This window comes from Diabrotica virgifera, chromosome 1, assembly GCF_917563875.1.
Source record: "Diabrotica virgifera virgifera chromosome 1, PGI_DIABVI_V3a".
In the NCBI taxonomy this organism is placed as follows: Eukaryota; Metazoa; Arthropoda; class Insecta; order Coleoptera; family Chrysomelidae; genus Diabrotica; species Diabrotica virgifera.
This window is the reverse complement of record NC_065443.1, coordinates 208,367,744-208,388,580: the sequence shown is the minus strand read 5'-3', so window position 1 is coordinate 208,388,580 and position 20,837 is coordinate 208,367,744. Positions and strand designations below refer to the sequence as shown.

The following is a 20,837-nucleotide window of genomic DNA, read 5'->3' as shown; positions in this document are numbered from 1 at the left end:
CAACCACTCAGCCGATTTGTGCTGACAGTCAGCCGCTGTGGTCGTCCGAACGCACCCAATGACTTTTTAGTTACAAACTGGCCTGGGCCCGGCGTGGCTTGTTTGTTTCCTAACCCTCGTTTCTATGTGAATGCTTCATACCATAGTTAAATAATATAGTATAGTACATACGTATGCTTCATACGTCGCCATTATCTGAATCTGGTTTTTATTAAATCATTACATACAATAAGTATAATACATCCTGTGATAATACCTTTGTGTTTGCTGTTTATCGTGCAAGTGCAGTCGTGCATTAATAAAGTTCCTAAAATAAAGTATATACAGTATGGTGCAAATTAAAGGAATAAAAATGATAATAAGGAAAATTACTAATGACTATAAGGAGCTCCACGCTCCTTATAGTCGCGACGACGTCAATTTTTTTTTTAAATTATGATATTTTGGAATATATGTCATACTAGTGACGTCATCTATCTGGGCGTAATGACGTAATCGATGATTTTTTTAAATGGGAATAGGGGTCATGTGCTAGCTCATTTGAAAGGTCATTCAATTCTCTATTTAGTAATATAAACATTTACTTAACTATTTGTACAAGGTGTCAAAAAAAATTGTTTAATTAAATTATTTGACAAAAAAAAAAGAAGAATGTATGTAATTTATTTAACTCAAAATACATTTTACTGTTTCCCGAAAACAGCAAAAAAATTGTTTATTTCAGAAATAAACATTGGTTTTCGATTAAATTCAATGTTCAAGCCAGTTCCCGCCAGCCACTTGCCTCTTTAAAGATTTAACAGTTAATTTAAGCGAAAAGCAATGTTTATTGTGATATAAACATTTTTGTCTAATTTCTGACAGTATAGCAATAAAATGTATTTTGAATTAAATAAATTACATACATTCTTCTTTTTTTTGTTAAATAATTGACTTTAAATTATCTTTTTGGACACCCTGTATAAATATGTATGTAAATGTTTATACTACTGAATAGAGAATGGGATAACCTTTTAAATGAGCTAGCACACGACCCCTATCCTTATTTTAAAAAATCATCGACTACGTCATCACGCCCAGATGGATGACGTCACTAGTATGATAGATATGTCAAAAAATCATAATTTAAAAAAAAATCGACCAGTTTGGGGATTTTCCCTTAACGTCGCAGGTTTACGAAATAACGAATTTATTCCTTTCATTTGCACCATACTGTATAATAAAGTTATAGTAAAGAAAAATAAAAAAGGTCTTTTGGGTATTATTTTAAAGTATAAGTTTTAGTATTATGTGAACTGTTTCCTACTATAAAGGCTTTTTGCTATGTATTCACAAAATTATGGATATGTACTAGATTGCTTCGTGGAAAGTGCAAAGTGTCCTACAAATGTCCATATAATAAGACTACATTGAAATTGCTGGTTCATAAAAAAACTGATACGACTCTTAATAAGATTTGATCATTTTGAATTTTGAGCAGTGTATTTGATTGGTCTGACATTATATTATATTTATTATGACAGACAAATAATAAAATAAACAAACAACAAATAACTGACTACATTATGTTAATTCATAAATTGTAATAATTATTAAGGTCTAAATTTTGATATTATTTTGAATTCCTGCATTTTATAAAGAGTATATAAATGATAGATTTTACATAAATTAGAATAAAATATATTTTTGCTAAATAAAATATTAAAGCCGCCATTTTTGAGGTTAAACAGGATAAGTTATCTGACAAATTTTAAGATTTGGCAGTGACAGTGACAGTATGTAAATAATAAGTACAAGAACCAGCTGTACATCAGATGTACATTGAAAGCTCCAACAACGTACATTGTATGTTTGTTGCGGACGTTCTATGGACGTCCAATTTTGTGAACTCTGGACGTTCGTTGGACGTCCATCGGATGTCTATTGTACCTTAGCGGGACGTCCATTGGATGTTCTAATGTACACAGATGTACGTCCATTGGATGTCCATAAAACGTACTTGTGCTATCTGGGAAGAGACAGGTGGGTCGCAGCTTTAACATTAAATTTAAGCGAAAACAATATTTATTTGTCAAATAAACATTTCTTTCTCTTTTTTGAGAGCACTAAAATGGATTTTGAATTGAATGAATTACATCCATTCTTCTTTTTGTCTTAATTTTTTGTAATTCAAAATTATTATTTTTGGACACCCTGGACAACGTTTATATTACTAAATATAAGATTAAATAACCTTTCCAATGAGCTATCACACAACGCCTTCTTCTTCTTCTTTAAGTGCCAACTTCGCGACGGAAGTCGGAAATCATCATAGCTCTTCGGATTTTAGAGATGGCTACCCTGAAAAGTTCATCTGATGTACATCCGTACCATTCTCTCAGGTTGCGCACCCACGATATTCTGCGTCTTCCTATGCTTCTTTTTCCTTGAATCTTTCCCTGCATAATCAATTGGAGCAAGTTGTATCTCTCTCCACGTGTAAAATATCCGAGATATTCCAATTTTCTTGTTTTGATGTTATTTAAGATTTCCATTTCTTCCATTCATCTTTCTCAGAACCTCTTTGTTTGTGAATTGTTCTGTCCTATTCTTTCGGTCCCCGATATTTTTAGAATTCCTTCTGTACACCCACAGTTCGAATGATTCTAGTTTTTTCATTGATGCAGCATTCAAGGTTCCATTCCATAAAACAAATTTTCTCATTTTGTTAAAATTTGCCTAGTTAAAAATTTTGTTAAAATTTTCTAGCTTTTAATATTCTGATTTTGATTTCCTGTAAGTAATCTCCTGTGGAGTTGATCATTGTTCCAAGGTATGCATATTGGTCGACTCATTCGATATTGGATCCGTTTATGAAGAGATTCTCGTTATTTCTTTTGAGTTTTTGATATTCTCATAAACTTTGTCTTCTTGACGTTAATTGTTAGACCGTATTCTTGTCCAAACTCCGCTATTCTGGTCACCAGCCTCTGAAGATCCCCAATATTTTCAGCTAAGATGACAGTGTCATCCGCATATCTAATGTTGTTAATGGGATCTCCATTTACCTTTATTCCAGCTGTTTCACCCTCAAGAGCTTTTTTCAAGATCACTTCCGAGTAGCCATTAAAGATAATTTGAGACAACACGCATCCCTGTCTCACTCCACGTCTCATTTCAATTTCCTCTGATAGCTGATCGTTAACACGTACTTTTGCTCATTGTTTATAGTGTAAATTAGATATAATCCTGAGGTCATTGTAGTCTATCTTCTTTGATTCCAGGACATGCATTAATTGTTCATGTCGAACTTTGTCGAATGCTTTATTATAGTCAATAAAACACGCACATATATCTTTCTGATTGACGTCCAGGCACCTTTGTATAAGTATGTTAAATGAAAAAAGAGATTCATGAGTTCCTAGGCCTTTGCGATACCCAAATTGCGTATCATTAATGTCTATGTCCAGTTTATGATATATTCGGTTATGGATGACTTTCAATATCAACTTTAGGACATAAGACATCAAACTAATGGTGCGGTAGTCGCCGCATTCTCTGGCGTTTTTCTTTTTAGGGAGACAAATAAAGAGTGACGTTAACCATTTTTTGGGTAATGTGCCTGAGCTGTAATAAGAGTATCACTAAAACATCAATATGCTGCTCATTTATAATTTTTAGAAGATCGATAGGAAGTATGTCAGGTCCTGGGTTTTTTCCGTTCTTCATTGTTTTTAATGCGTGGATTATTTCTTCTTTTGTAATATCTGGACCTATTTCTCCTGAAGTAAGTTCTATGTGTTCCAGGTGGCCTCTTTCATCATCGAACAGTTCGTCTATGTATTCTGCCCAACGTTGTACATAACCCCTACTCTCATTTAAAAAAATCATCGATTACGTCATCACGCCCAGATGGATGACGTCAATGGTATGATGTATATGCCAAAAAGTCATAATTTAAAAATAAAAATCGACCTTTCTCAGGATTTCTCTCCAAATTCGCTCATTCTCGAGATAATGAATTTATTCCAACTTAAACGTCCTCACAGTATATGCTGACCCATTTAATATAACCGCCAAATAATTGCGCATGACAATTTTTCCAAAAAAGACAAAATGCATGGTTGTAACAGCAAATCTGCTAAGACGTCAATTGGAGCTGGAGAGTCAGATAATAGAACAAGTGATGGAGTAAAAAAATATCTGGTTATCAAACTGTCTCGGCAGCTACGGAAATCTCCAAACAAAAGTGGAAGATCAAGCGAATAGAGTAAATAGAGCCGCAGGATGCCCGAATGAAAGAATATAAAGAAATAAACAAATCGGAAGAGAAATGAAAGACAAAATTTACAAAACAGTTATCAGATCAATAATGACATATGCGGCAGGAACACAACCCGACATAGAGAGAACAAAAATAATGGTAGAATCAGCAGATATGATCGAGAATCAGCAAAGAAAACTATAGGGTAAGGGTAAGACACTACGGGACAGAGCTAGAAGTACATATTTATATAAGATGAAGTAAACAGCATCAAGGACTAGTTAAGAAAGAGAAGAGTAGAATGGAACGACCATATAAGCTGAATGACACCAACAGAGTAGTGAAGACAGCTAGGGACGTTTACACAATAGGTAGACTATAAGTGGGAAAACCACAAAAAGGATGAAACGACAACGTACTAGATGCACATTGAAAAACATTACTAGCACATGAAACATGTACTAGCACATGAAAAATACACATTGAAAAACAGAGTCCTGTCTATACAAAAAGAAGAACAAGAAGATGAAGAAGAAGGAGAAGGAGGAAAAAAAGAAGGAGATATTCCAAGAAGATATTTATTATGAAAATGATTTCGGAAGTTTGTAAGAACTATCAGAAACGTGTAACAATGCATCCTCATGAGCTAGCTAAACAAATGTTTGTTAAGAGTGATGAAATACAAAGTCCCAAGCGACGCATATTGCTGGGTATAAATTTTATTTTATAGAGGTCTGGAGTACTATGTACCAGCAGACACCAGAAGAAATGCAGAAAGTTTCTGGAAGATAGTATTATTTTTTAAATTATTATTTTTTTTATTGAGTAATCGTCTTTTTGAATAAAGGTAAATTAATTATTAAAAAGTTTATAGAACATATAATCGTCCTTGCTTCGTATAACGTTCTTACAACATACTTTTATGTTAAAAAATAAATTAAGGCATGTCTTACACTGTAGATTCTATTATAGTATACCTAACTAAGACTTATGGACTAGTACTAAACTACACTAATTGTTCTAAAAATACTTCAGTCTTGACAAAAACATCCATCTTGAGAGTTTTCCAGGATCCAATCTAAGTATCTGGTGATTCTTGTATATACCCCTGGATATCCTGGCCGGGCGCATCCATTTCCCCACGAAACAACACCTACAATATATAAACATTGTATTAACTCATGATATGATCTTACGATGATGAAAATGAAAGTTCAGATGTATGTTTAGAAACTTTGTTTTAGTATATGTTTAAAGTGCATAATACAGGGTGTCCCGAAAAGATTGGTAATAAATTATACCACACATTCTGGGGTCAAAAATAGTTCGATTAAACCTAACTTAGTACAAATGTGTTCATAAAAAAAGTTACAGCCCTTTGAAGTTACAAAATGAAAATCGATTTTTTTCAAACGAAGTAAAAAACAGACGTACTCTCAATCATTTATTGTAACTTCCGACGACCGGTTTCGCTCTCTAAAGTATGCAGAGCATCTTCAGGTCGACGGTTACAAGTCACTAAATGCTACAAATAAAAAACCAGAGTTAGAACAATGTCTGGTTGTAAAAGATGCTAAAGATCCATAAGATCAAGCCAATGTTCAACAACATACATAAAAGAAGTGAAAATAGCAGACAAATAAATATGCATGTAAAAACGGGGGCGGTAACAAACGTCCCCAAGTTTACAAACACATGCAGATGTATGCCGTCTATAATCATGCAATTATAACGTGTCGTACTTACATTCGGAAACAAGGAGCTACTACCTCAGTATTCATTAGCAAGATGTTTTTGCTTAAGTTATGCTTACGGGATATGGTGGAATAGACGGAGAATGTTGCAAAGGTAAACAAGTTTATTGGATTTGGGAATTCTTGAGGGTGAACAGATAGTTGTTGAAAGACAACCAACAAATCTGTACCTGTTATTATGTTTGCGAAGTAAGCACATTACAGTGAATGTCATATATACAATTTTTTAAAATGTGATGGTTTTAAAGATTTTTATTTCTATTTACGAAAAGATTTTGTTTTTATTTATATTTATTGAAAGACTTCTATTTATTAGTGTATGTGTTAGTGTAAGATTGACAATGTTTGGATCAAAACGGGTCGAATGTTTAATATGTATGTTAGATGTGCATGTGCAGCTGTAACCTAAATTGTTAAGGTCAGTACTTCTTGATGTTTTAATGAGAGGAGTAGTGGTCGTATAAGGGATGACCAATCGGAAAGCTTAAAAGTTGTAGCTAAAATATTAAATTAGCAGTCATATAATAAAAACAGTAATAAATGTGAATTAATAGACGACAATGTAGATACATGAAACTGAGATATAAAGTAAAGGGTGGAGAATTAGAGTAGAGAGAAAAGATACGAATTAAAATTCAGTTGAGAGTAATTGATTGTAAATTGAGACTATGTTTTAATGATATAAGCAGTGAAGAAATATTAATAAGTTTATTATTTTTTTAAAAAGCATTTTTAAAACTTTTTTGTCTCTTTGTCATTTTTTGACAAGTCGCCTTTTATCGAGATGTGGCTTCTTTTTCAAAATATACCTAAAAATGTAAATTATAAATAAATTTTCAGATTATTAACAGCTCTCTATAATCGTACTTAACCATATTTATACAAATAAGTATGTGGTGGATTCGACAAATATTAAATTTAGGTTGATACACACTGATTTATCGAAAAAGTACTAAGAGGCAAAAAAGTTTTAAAAATATTGTGTTTGACTAATGGTGCCACAATAATAATATAATTGGAACGTAGACAAAGGTTTGCGGGGGCTTAAAGGAACAAAACCCCCTTAAAATTTTTATGGGGTGCACAAATTTCACTTTAATTTTCTTTAAGATGATGCTGCCATAAGAGTGCCACACGTCCATTTTCAATAAAAAATCTCTAACAGTTTTCGATATATAAAAAAAATCGGTTTTAATTTTGTAACTATCAAAGGTCATATAGGTAAGTGAGGTTGAATCAATCTATTTTTGACCCCAGAATCTGTGGTATAATTTATGACCGATCTTTTCGGGACACCCTGTATATAAGTGTACAAATACACATAAAATATGATGGGTATTTAAAGCTCCAGGAATATCAGGCTCCATGGAAACCTTGAAACTCCTTGAATTAAGACCTACGATATTACGAAAGAGGTCCCAAGAAAAAAAATTAAAAAGTATCTGGAAAGAGGTCACAACAACAAACGGAGAGCCATACAGGAGCAAACCTTTAAGCCTGTCAATTTTGTACGAAGACTGAAAAATCATCCAAGCTTTTTTTAGAAGATTTATATTTTGCATATTTCATCTTAGTTCAAAGGACAGAAAACGATAATAATTAATAAAAAAATTTAGTTCATGGCTATCAGAGTATATGACCACTTAGGTGGGAAAATTTATAGAAACGTCTTGTTATTCTTCGTGTTTGGGTTTGTACATATCTGCTCATGTCTGATATGACCCAAGGAGATCGAAATAAATTATTATTTATAATTAAAGTTAATTGTCCCTTTACATTAGTGTTAAATAAATAATAAGGATTAAGACTAAGTTTCCAATCTAATAGCTCATAAAATAATATTAACCCTGTATTGCCCCTTGTAACTCTCAAGTTACATATTGAATAAGAGTCGTTAAATACTTTCTAAACCTGATATTTCCGTAAACGTCAGTTGTTTCTATAAAGTTACAGACATCTGTCTACCACAGAACATTCCAATCCTCCGCAAGCTCATATTTTTATGCATAAGTTCTAGCAATTGTCGTGTGTTGTCATTAGTAGTGTCACAGCGTTGTAAGAGGCGACTTTGATCACAATTTCAAGTACTTTCGATACTAGCTGACGAAATAAAAAAAAAATAAAACTAAACGTAAGTACATTCTGACATTTATTGTAGCAAATAAATGCTCTGATAATAAAATTTTAGATATTTTATGAGTAAAAAATGTTGTGTAACTTTGAAGTTACAATGGTCCATAATGTATAACATAATTTTTTTTGCAGGTGGCAACAGAAATGGAACCTATTTGTGTAAAATCATTTTATGGCAAGAAAGAACTAAATAATGTTCAAATTAGAGACATTTCTGGGTATGACTCTGAAGATTCCATTATAGAATCCGAGAGTGAAGATGATGAAGTGGTACATATTTTAGAAAATGTTTGTTCGGAAGACGTGAGTGTGGGAGATATGGAAGACAATAACGAGCATCAGGAAGATGATAATGAAAAAGAGGATGGCAGTGACAACGAAAATGACGTGCCCAATCCTCAGGATATCACATGGAAACGAATTACCAGTCGTTCTGCACAGCCTATTCGACCTTGGAAAGGTAGTTTACCGCCAGAACCTGAAAATCCGTATACGCTGTGAGCTCGTACGTAGAGGGGATATTTACAAATTCGCGAACGCCAGTAGTGACAAGTTTGTAAACGTTTACCGGAAATTTGACATAAATGTCAAAGTGATTAATTTAAAATTAAAATTAAAAACATTAATTATAAACAATATTAGTTGGTCAAAGCTGTGGTATATATTTTTACCTTAAATATACTAACGTTTTAAATACTGAATTTAAGTTTTTTTAATGTTCCGTAATATCTAATTATAAATAATCTATTATAATCTTAGCGCCATCTACACTATTATTGTCAAAGTATCCGAAGTAAGAAATTGATATTTTATCAATAGAACGTCAAAATGATTAGAAAAATCTTAAAAAAATCGATTACAATTTAATTACTTTTTTGCGTTGTAAATATTAAGCGATAACAATTAAATAATAAATTTAAAAATTACCGGTAAAAGTTGAATTAGTAACCGCTAGGAGCGACACCAGCGAAGCTCAGAGCGTATACTCCAATCAAGTATTTTAGAACACTGACAGATGACAATATATTGGACAATATTGTTTATCAAACAAATCTCTATTCTACCCAAAAGAACACAGAAAAATCTTTAAATGTGGACAAGAACGAAATAGAATAGTTTTTCGGTGTATGTTTGTTCATGTCAGTGTATGGTTTACCCTCAACGAGAATGTACTGGAAAGCGTCTACTCGAATTCCAGTTGTTGCAGAAACTATGAGTCGGAATCGTTGGGAGCAAATAAAAAACAATATCCACTTCAATGAAAATAGTCAGATAATTCCCGGAGATAAGTTGTACAAAATCAAACCGCTTTTAGAACCAGTTATAGCAAATTTTCAGAAAATTCCAATGACAGAAAAACTATCCGTGGATGAACAAGTTATTCCTTTCAAAGGAAAACATAGTCCAAAAATGTATATAAAAAACAAACCAAAAAAGTGGGGCTATAAAGCGTTTCTCCTATGTGATACCAACGGAATTGTATATAATTTTGAACTCTATACTGGTAGAGAAGAGCATCCAGAATATTTACCAAATGTTGGAGTCAGCGGAAATTAGGTTATTAGATTGGCCACAATAATTCCAAGAAATTCTTACCATAAGATATATTTTGATAACTGGTTTACAAGTATGCAATTGCAAATTGAACTGGACAAGTTGGGTATTCCTTCTGTAGGTACGGTGCGTCCTAACAGATTGAAAGGATGTAATTTCTCTACCGACAAAGATATGAAAAAGAAAGGAAGGGGCAGTTTCGAAGAACTTGTTTACAAGAAAGAAGGTATAACCCTTAGAGCAGTCAAATGGTACGACAACAAGCCAGTGCATTTACTGAGTTCGTTTGTAGGCACGTATCCTACAAGTCAAGTACAAAGATGGGACAAAGCAAAGAAAGAAACCATTCTTGTGGAATGTCCTAATATTGTAACGTTTTACAATAAATGTATGGGCGGAGTGGACTTAATGGACTCGTTGATGGCTTTGTATAGAACTAAGATTCGTTCTAAAAAGTGGTACCTCCGCATTGTGTTCCATATATTTTTCTTGGCAGTTGTGAATGCTTGGTTACTTTATAGAAGAGACACCCAGTTACTTGGTGTAAGAAAAGACGATGAACTAAGTCTTTTAGATTTCAAAGCATCTATTGCCGCTTGTCTTTGTCAAGAGGGTAAAGAGAGGCTCGAGAAGAGAGGAAGGCCCAGTCTATCTATAATAGAACAAGAAATAGAGCAGAAAAGGAAAAGAGGACTTATCGCTACTCTACCGTAGAAAAACATACGGAAAGATGGAATAGGCCATTGGCCTAAATTTTCAGAAAAGCGTGGTCGTTGCAAGAAACCGAGATGTCTAGACGTGCCAAAAGTGTTATGTGAAAAATGTAATGTAAATTTGTGCTTTACGCCTAATTCTAATTGCTTTGTGGACTTTCATAAAAATTAACTTTTTTTCCCATTCTAACTTGAGAGTCACAAACCCTTTTTTAACAAAGGAAATAAAGAATTAAAAAAAAATTTCAAAAATGTTTTAATTTGATCCTATCCTTGAAGTATATAACACCAGAATTTTTTTTTTGCAGTTAAAAAAAAATAGGCAGTACAGGGTTAAAAATATTACTCTACCTCCCACCAGATTGAAAACAATGGGAACCTTCTCTGGTTACACCTCCGAGGCTTCTAAAATTTGCAAGCCATAACGGATTCTGAGACTAAGAAGATGAGGGAATTTTACAATTTATAATTCACGTCCCATCTGCTCAGCGCGGTAGCTAGTAGTTGCCGCTAGGGCATCCCTGCCATTTCGTTCGTTGCAATCCGTGGCTTCACGCCGAGGTTTGTCCTGGTTGGGTCAGAGAGAACAGCATATTATGCGCCTCCTGATGAGAGACTAATAAGTTTCGAAACAGATAGAGGTGGTTTCTGCACTCTCTAATTGGACTAGAATATATTGCGGCTGTAGTTTCGTGTTGCAACGAAATTGAAAATGGTTAATCATTTTTGAATAAGGATTAAGTTATACAAAGTGGGATTAAGATATTCTAGTGTTATTTTCATCCAATTTTTTCATACCTATAAGCTCATATTTTGAATCTGCTTTTTTGGTGATAAGAGGTCCTCCACTATCGCCCTAAAAATAAAAAATCAAACAGATTAGTTTTAATTGTATAACATAAAAACCTAAAAAATCAAAACCATTGGCGTAATAAATCAACTAACTAAGCAGGTAAATACAATTTACAGTTTAATAGTCTGTTTAAATAAATAAAACAAAATATTGGCTGGGGTCTATATTGGTTTTAATGAGTTCGACAGAATTTCTATTACTATTCCATAGATCTCTTAATAGACTTCATTGACCCGTTGGAAACAGCTACTGCCTAGTGCACAGTAAAGCATCTTCAAATGGTACCATGATACCAACTACGTTTAAACTCAACAGTCTACCTTTCGATCCTAGAGTGATATCTTTTATTTTTACAATTAAATTTGTAGAATCTCGGATGTACCTATGTTTCAGGACTAAGCAATGGATTTTAGCAAAGTCGTAAAATACTTAAACATAATTGGCAAATCGATCTTAACGAAATATTTTCTTTGTGAATTTTTCAATAGCCGCATTGTAGAGTTCAATCGTTCTTCTTAGAATAGTTCCAATTGGGCTCTGTTCTGTTTCACTTTCTGGTAGACCATCGTTTTCCGTAGCTCTTTAATTTTATTGTTTTTATCTTGAACAAGCTAACAAGAACTAACCAATGTAAAACTAAAAATTGGCAAGAACCTTTATTGATACAAAATATCACAGAAAAAAACAGCATAGAATTATTGAACTATAAGAGCTACTTTGGCTCACGTCGGTCGTTCCCGCTTTCTTTTATTTCCTATAGGAAGGTTTTTTTGCTTCAGGAGGTGGTATAGCGTATTTAAGACGAATGCCCGTTCCAAGAACATGACATGTCTACACATATATTCCTTCCTGAATATTGGATAATTACAAGTACCTTTCACCCAGTCATCTTTTTTCTTCGGCAAAGACACTTCCCATTCACTAAAATACTGTATCTTGCAATCATAAAATTTGGTCCATGACTCTTCGAACAATCGCAATTCTAATGTATCCCCACCCGGAATTCTAAAATGTAACCCGTAATCATGTTTCATGTTTTTGGGCACCCTCTTAGGCATTTTAGCCTGTAGGCATTAGTTCATTGTTTTAAAATCACAGTTGGCTGCTTTGGAACTGTGTAGTTTTGCAGTTTATATTTGTTTGACCATTCAGTTACTGTATAATCTTCGGGCTCAGCTGCAGGATCTATCGCCTTTAGTTAAACACCAAATTCAAGATGATAATTTATTTCTGTAAATTACACTAACTTCCCGGGAGACCTAATGACGCTACTTTACTGACCGCTTTGTATGATGGTTGAACTGAGAATCATATATGATGATGAGACTACATGTTGACTGTTCGAATTGACTCAATTAAATGCATTTAAAAGCACATCTTGGCTCGTTGAAATTACTCGATGATTCTAATGTATGCTCTTTCTTAGCTGCAGGATGAATTGGGTCATATCCCACGCGACCAATTAACAAAGATTTTTATTTAGTCAGCAAAATTATTGTCCATTGCCAAAAATATTGTTTATGATTTGCAATAATTAAACTAATTAAATAGCCCGCACATGTTTGTAATATAATAACAATTGCGTTAGTGTGATATACGGGGTGATAAATACATATACTGTTTAATATCGGATATGAATGATGAATATTTGAGATTAAAGAGTTACTATTTCAGAAGCGATAAATAAAACACTAGAAAGAGGGTTGCGTTCGCGAAGCATGTTACTGTCTTTAACCCGGCATTGGTCGCTAGGTAGGTTGTTACGCGAGTGGTCGCGCGTGAGATTTTCTCTCACATATCCAACTTTGCCTTTCTTTACAAAATTTTACAAAAAAGATGAGGTTTCATCAGCGATAAAGCCATTTGCTTTAAAAAGGCACGACGTTTTTCTGTTTTATTTTAAATATCTAACAATATTTAACATTGAAAAATATATGGTAAGTGACCATCTACAACTAACCCGTGAAACAGAATATAGGATTTTCATATCACCGACCACATCCATGGCGCCTTTTATTACATCATAAAAGGATATTATTATAGGTTTTGAGGGGAAAAATAAAATTAATTTTTATACACAGTTGGTGACGCCGGTGGTAGCTTGATGAGAGAATCTCTCACATAAAGCGCACTGACTCAACAATAATATGGTTATACTAAGAAAACTGAGTCACTATCTGAGCGGACGAGTCTATTAGATTGTCGAGGGAGGATAGTTAGGAGACTGGAAGGAACTATAGCGCGTATAATTTCCCAGAAAAAAAGTTGTGCGCAATTTTCTGAAACCGTGAGAGAAAATCTCATAGAGGTACCACTGGCGCTTTAATAACCCTATTAAAAGATTCTAATTCATTGGCAATGGCCGTTGTTCCATTTGAAGCACCCAAATACCAATTCGGATTCTGAACAAACCACTCTCCTTGTATTTCAAGAATTTTTTTATTTTTCAATTTATCCAGAAAGGCTTAAGATGCCTTATGGAATATTTTAGGAGACGCTGCCATATCACAATTTGGCAGCAATAAACTGAATTGGCGGTAAATATACACTATTATAATAACAACGAAGGTAACTAACTACTCTGTTGCATTCTAGGACCTGGTGTGTTCTGCGCTCATTTTGATAATCCGTTCTTATTTTTTGGTGCGAAGTATCATTCCCAGTAATCATTTAATTTAACTTCCAGCTCATAGATTTTTATTGAATATCATTTATTAATTCTGGAGACTATTTAATATTTTCGATGTCCATGTATTCAGGTGTTCATAAATTCTATTTCTAGTTGAGGTTTTTGGTATTCGTTTATTATTTTTGGTTGCCAAATATTATTTTCGAGACTGATCATAAAACTTGGTAGGAAATATGGGGGCTTAATAATTACTTTGGTGCTCATTTAAAATATAACTATACTTTTTATTTCAACTATAAACAATGGAGAGAGAAAAATACGTACCTGGCACGAATCCTTCTTTCCGCTTTGAGGATATCCAGCACACATCATATTATCTGAAATCATACTAGCTGAATAATTTGTCTTTCTACAATCTTCATTTGTGATAACTGGCACTTCAACTTTTTGAAGAATACAAGTTGGTTTTCCTTCTTCCTTTAATGTTCCCCAACCGGATGCTATGGCGGTTACACCCACATAGAGATTATCTACAAAATAATAATTGTTAATAATTATAATATGTACACAAAGAAAGCAGTTAGTAATTATGAAAAAGTTTAAGAAGAGCTCAGTTAACCAAATCCCTCCTCCTCGTTAATTGATCCCTTGTCAAGGCGTGGTGACACTCTAAATATTGTTAGCTTGCGATCCTGTACAAGATGGACGGCTTTAGGTACGGATGTTCCGACCAGAGTCTTTATTCGGCTGCCCATCATGTTGGAGATCTTCCTCTTGGTTTTCAGTTTTATGCCTTTCCTTCTACTACCAATATTTCCATGGGTCCAGTTCTTCTGGCTATGTGACCGAAGTAATTTAGGTAAGCTCGGTTTACTTTTTTTAAAAAACCTTTCTTTTATATGAAGCTCTTCCAGAACTGACAGGTTGGTTCTGTGTTCTATCCAGGACACGCGTAGAATTATTTCTATCGATTTTTTGGGAGTCCATGTTATAGTTGCCTATGCAGCAATGGGAAAAACCATTGCTACATAGACAACCTGAGGCAAAAAAGGGCATTGACCAACCTGAGCTTGGTATTCCTTGTCATTGTTCTGTCTTTTTATATTTTAAATAATTTAGCTCTTGCGGTTCGAGCGACTTCTTGTCTACGCTTGATATCTGAGAATCAATCGCCATTAATATTTATCAGGGAGCTCAATTATCCGAAACTGTCTACATACTACTTCGAAATTCGCCACTTTGTGTATGTGATGTAGATTATTATTGTTTCTATCTAAGTATGACCATTATTTTTCCCTTTGGTGTAGATCTCAAGTTCAAATTCTTTGCTTATCCTGTTGTTGTTCGGGGATGGTAATAATTTTGACCTCATTCGCTGTTAATATAAATGTGTTATCTAAGTTTACTGATTTTCTGCCTCCTATAATGATTTCTCCATCCCATTCGTCTAGTACTTTCCTCACTATACATTCAGAATATTGGTTGTATAATAATGGTGAAAGTATTGTTTTGAACGCATTTGAATATTTTCCTTGTATTATAACTTTGGCTGAGTTTTTATCATACATATTTCTTATTACGTTAACTAGGAGGTTAGGTACTCTTATATTCCCCATTCTATTCCAGAGGAGATCCCGTTTTACTGAATCTAAAGCCTTTGTGTAATATAGGAAGCAGAGCACAATTGGTATATTGTGTTCAATGTCTGCTCTGCATATTTAGGGCTCAATATCTGCCCACGCGTTCTTTTTCCTGGTACTAATCCACATTGTTCTTCGACTATTTCTGGAAATAGAAAGTTGTATAGCCGTTTATTAATTATATGTAACAGGATTTTGCATGAGGAATAAGTACAATCGTTCTGTAATTGCTGCTATTACAGAACGGTGATACGGTTAGTGAACCTTTTTTTATGTACCTATAGGGATAAATAAAAGTTGTTTCGCAAAACTCTTCAGGCCATTCACCTGTGATCCGTATCATGTTGCACATATCCAATATTACAGCTACGCCAATCTCGTCCATTGATTTTAGAGTCTCTGTTGGTATGCCATCGATTCCTGGGGATTTTTGATTCTTAGCTGGTTGAAAGCCTTTTACTTCTGCTCGTAAAAATTCACATGATGATAACAAAAAACCAAAAGCACACGACGCGACGATAAACCAAAAAGTGTCTCAATCAATACCGACTGGAAATGGTAGTCGCTTGGAAGAACATGGAGCTATTTATATTCTTTATTACCGTAAACAAACAGTAAGACCAGCAAAAATGGAATAAGGTCTAATGGTAGGGGAGCCCAAGCGGGGATTTTTGCAGTTACTCTAGCGCGTTATATTATCGCATGGGGAGAAACCTTGTACTCTGTAAATGTACCTCTACCATATATTGGCTCTTAATACAGGGGAGATCGTTAAGGGGGGTCCGGAAAAAAATCTATCCTTAGAAAAACTCAAATCGTCAGATTAAGATAAGGTAATTAAGTACATGCAAGACAGTGTATATTTAAAAAATCTGACGATTTGAGCGGGACGTAAGGAAACGGGTGAGTCACAAAGTTTCACACAAAAAAGCGAATATTTCACGAAATGAACGTCAGATCGAAAAACTAAAAAATATGTGTACAATATTTTTCAAAAATCTATCGAATAATACCAAACACGACCCCACGGAGAGGGGTGGGGGTAAATTTAAAATTTGAAATACGAACCCCGCGATATTTCGCGAAATAAACATCAGATTGAAAAACTGAAAAATACACGTCTTCAAAATTTTTGAAAAATCTATCGAATGCCACCAAACACGTGCCCCACGGAGGTGGGTGGGGGATTACTTTAAAAGCTTAAATAGGAGGCCCCATTTTTAATTGCAGATTTGAATTCCTTACCTAAAAATAAATAACTTTTATTTAATACATTTTTTCGAATTATGGATAGATTTCGCTATAATCGGAAAAAACGATTGTTGGAAATGGAAAATTAAATTAAAAATAGAAAGTCCCCACTTTATGAAAAACTTAACGTACTTTTTTTGGTTTTAGTACCTACTCTTCACAACCCAATAGGTTTCCATAACGCTCGAGTAACTGCAAAATTTAGCATACTTTCCTCCCCTACTATAAACAATATATTATGGAAAAACAAAAGCAGTAGTATTGAGATACAATCAAGAATCGATAGGACAACTATAAGATCTACCATAACTATAGCATATAATATAGAAACTATGTTAGAAACATCAAACTAAAGGATTATCGGAAGCAATAGAGACTTCATAGAAAAAATCGAAAGCATAATACTTACATGCAAGGACATGAAAATTAATATCTTGATATTAAAAAGTATAAAATAGTGAAATACCCATTAATATAATAAAACAAGGAAGAGTAGTGAGCCCCACTTTCTTACCCTGAAAGAGAAGGAGGGATGAGCTAAGCATAGGTAGAGCAGGTGTATGAATATAAAATGGACAGGCTGCCTAATAGAGATGCATCAAGTCAAACTAGTTTGATTTTATTCAACAAACTTGACTTGACTTGAAAACCAAACTTTTTTTGTAAAAAAGTTTGACTTGACTTGATTTCAATATCTTTAGGTTTGACTTGAAATCAAACTTCTTCAAACAGTTTGAAGTTTGAATATCATATTGCGCAACGTGTTTATTTCCAATTCTAATAAGAAGTACAGTAGAACCCCTATTATTCGTGTGCGGATTATCTGGGCTGCAGATTATCCGTGCTATGATTTACTATTACCCAAACTGCATTTTTGAGGTTTTATCAAAATAGTGTCACCATAAATCACTCGAATTAAACCCTATATGCTGAGAAGAAGACTCATAATGAAAGATTTATTTTTTCTGTTACCTTTTTATGGTAGGTACATATGTATGTATATACGTACATATGTGTTATATATGAGAAATACATGTTTGGATTATCCGTGCATTTCAATTATCCGTGCCAACGTCCAGTCCCGAGGAGCACGGATAATCGGGGTTCTACTGTATATGCTTGGCTTGTTTATTACTTTCGTTTTGAAGTGTGTGCTTTGTGAAATAATATCTGAACCTGAATATTTTTCGGCTCAGAATAAGTACCAGATCAAATGGAGTCTGATTTTGAAGGTATCCCCAGTGCAAAAATCAAGAGAAAAAAATCTGCATACTTGTATTATGTAAAAATAAAGAACAGCGTTATAAAATGACAAATAATAAACTAATTCTTTAAGGCGACATTGCAAAGTCGCAAAAAATTCATTAAACTTACTCTATCAAAAATATAATATTTTGTTGTTCCTTCATAAGTTTTTGTTAAAGGGGCCGTTCAAGTATTACGAAACGGAATTTTTAAAGCTCTTACAACCTCTTTATCCCATCTGTATCTTTTCATCTTTTGTTGTGAAGAAAGGTCCAGCTATTTATTGCAAACACGTGTTACTGTGCTTGATCTGGTTAATACAAATTTTAAGATTTTTTCACTTGAATACTATTGTCCTATTGTAACATGAGCGGAGCGTGAGGGGGCAATATAATACAATCCAGGGGTTCTATGGCAAATATAAACGAAAGTTGAAAAGTTGGGAGATCGTGATTCCGTAGTTTTTTTTACGTAACGCGCTGTTCGGACTCCCTCCCCCGTATAACGCGCCGTAACGTTTTACATGGCCCCCCTCCCCCAACTTGCGTTACGTAATACTTGAAAGCTTCCAAAGTAGATTAGATTACACTTGGTATGATAAAAAAACTATCCAACGAATTCTTTGTTTTAATCTAGTAGCACTCAAATATAAAAAAGTTATATCGATAAAACGAAACTTGCCAGCAAGCAATTCTAAGCATAAAGAAATCATTTTCAAAAAATTTACCATATTTTGATTATAATCGCTTTCCGTATCAAGATACTTTTATGTGGCACTCATTGTATTATTAATTCTGTTATCTTAATTGGCAACTAACATGTCAATCTCGACAAAAAAGTATATCTGCTAAATTAATTATTTTTCAAACTCTTTCAAACTAGCTTGACAAACAGTTTGAATTTTCAAACCTGTACGATTGACCAGTTTGACTTGACTTGAATTATTTGTCAAAAGGATTGACTTGAGTTTGACTTGAAATTAAGTCAAACCCAAGTCAAGTTCAAACATTCAAGTCAAACTTGTGCAACTCTACTGCCTAAAATCAAGAAGGAATTAAAGAGGACAAAGAAGAAAATATTAAAGTAAAAAAAAATATTTTGTATGGTTGTAAAGTAGGGTGATTTTCCTAAGACCTAGAAAACATAAAACTTCTAATGAAATACTGAACAACTAGTGCATATAAAAGTCTTCTTACCTTTAAGTTTTGGTAGACAAATTGGTTTAATAAACTGTGTTATTGGAACTTTATCGTTTAGCCTCAGAAGGGCAATATCGTTATCGAAATTAAGGAAACTGAAGGCACCTGCAATGGCTCTAAGCACGAATCTTGATTCCGGTCGTTTGCTGTCGTTACATCTGTCGTGTTCTCCAAAAGTGACCTTGATCATGAACCACATAAACCTTAAATGTACACAAACGAAAATAATCAATTCACAGGCCAACAAAAAAAAATTTATAAAACCTTTCTTACAAATTTATGTGAATCCTATGTATTTTTTGGCGCTAAAAAAGAATCTGAAATTAGATTTTACGTATCACCCATAGTTTTCCCACAATATGACACTGGTTTATTATACATTATAATAATTTTAAAAAGACAAAATACCGAAATACATTAAAATGGTACATTATTAGATAAAACCTTTTATCTAATTCTTATTTTGTAATATTATAGGTCTGTGCATACTGTGCAATCATTTCAGGAATCAATGCTTTTGTATTTTCTTTCTCTTTTGTATATAAAACTTCTGAAGTAGCTTTTTCTCCTATGCGAGGCACCCTGTTGTTCCTGATGAAGTGACCAACAGTAATCACCCATCACATTGGTGTTCCAACGTCGTCCCTGGTATCGTTTCTCCATCACCTTGATATCCTAGTGGAATCGTTTGCCTTATTCTTCACTGACATCACCCAGATTTTCAGGGAAAAAGTCAAGATGGTTATGCAAAAGGTGGATTTTGAGGCTCATTTGATTTCCCAATATCAAATCCTATCTAATATCTTAAAAAAATTATCTACTAAATTAGCTAATATAAGGTCGTAGTTAGGGTCTTTTACATTACCTAAAAACTTGGTTACAACTTTTTTGAATGCAATACAAGCTTCTTTTTCCTTAGTAGTCATCTTGGTTTCAAAGGTAATTATGCAATTTTAAATGTTAAATTGTGAAAGAATGGTGGGTGATTTCAAGTGCAGTTATTTCAACACTGTCATATGCTGGTTTGTAGTCGACAAAGACTTGGTGTGTATCTATATTATATTCCAGTGACTTTTCTAAAATTTGTGCTGCATTTGGTGTATAGTTGTTATCATATATAACATATAGGTGTTGTTATATTAATTTATATCTTATACACTACATTTTGTTCTGATCTGGTCAATCCTCATTCGCTCCCTCAGCGTGTCTTCTTCTTTTGCTATTCCAGCAATCGCTCTATTTTGGCTGTTTTGGGTCTCGTTTCTGATGCGTACGTCGTTATTAGTTTTATACTTGCTTCATAGATTCTTGACTTCATCTCACATTTACTGGTCTATTACGTCATAGCGTAGTGTTATCCTACTAATCTATTTGCTCTCTGTACTTGATCTTTTACTTCTTTTTCCACGTCTCTATAGCTAGACAGTGCAATCTCTACGTACTTTATTTTTATTACTTTATCATCATCATTTAAACTGAATCTATCCACTGCTGGATATAGGTCTCCACCAGTCTTCTCCATGTATTCCTGTTTTGTGCTGTTTGCATCCAATTTTTTGTCGATCCGTTTTATGTCATCAGACCATCTTGTGGGCGGGCGACCTCTACTCCGATATGATTATT

At 33.8% G+C, this 20,837-nt stretch overlaps 2 protein-coding genes across 2 annotated transcripts in view; one reads left to right on the top strand and one right to left on the bottom strand.

The window, feature by feature from the left end:
- Positions 1–5,107: 5,107 nt before the first annotated feature.
- The window catches only part of LOC114332163 (venom protease-like), a 73,281-nt gene continuing 57,551 nt past the window's right edge, over positions 5,108–20,837 (bottom strand). The window contains exons 4-7 of the mRNA XM_028281902.2: positions 19,212–19,417; positions 14,204–14,409; positions 11,196–11,253; positions 5,108–5,396 (exon numbers count right to left, since the gene is read on the bottom strand). Coding sequence (XP_028137703.1) covers positions 5,275–5,396; positions 11,196–11,253; positions 14,204–14,409; positions 19,212–19,417 — 592 coding nt within the window. The 3' untranslated portion in view covers positions 5,108–5,274. The remainder of the gene's footprint in view (positions 5,397–11,195; positions 11,254–14,203; positions 14,410–19,211; positions 19,418–20,837) is intronic.
- LOC126882056 (piggyBac transposable element-derived protein 2-like) lies at positions 7,924–10,587 on the top strand. The gene is made up of 2 exons (XM_050646871.1): positions 7,924–8,128; positions 8,263–10,587. The coding sequence occupies exon 2, from the start codon at positions 9,760–9,762 to the stop codon at positions 10,396–10,398; it is 639 nt and encodes a 212-aa protein (XP_050502828.1). The 5' UTR covers positions 7,924–8,128; positions 8,263–9,759; the 3' UTR covers positions 10,399–10,587.

Bases quoted from the DNA above. Each gene is read 5' to 3' on its own strand.
- LOC126882056 (XM_050646871.1), top strand. From the start codon at position 9,760: ATGCAATTGCAAATTGAACTGGACAAGTTGGGTATTCCTTCTGTAGGT.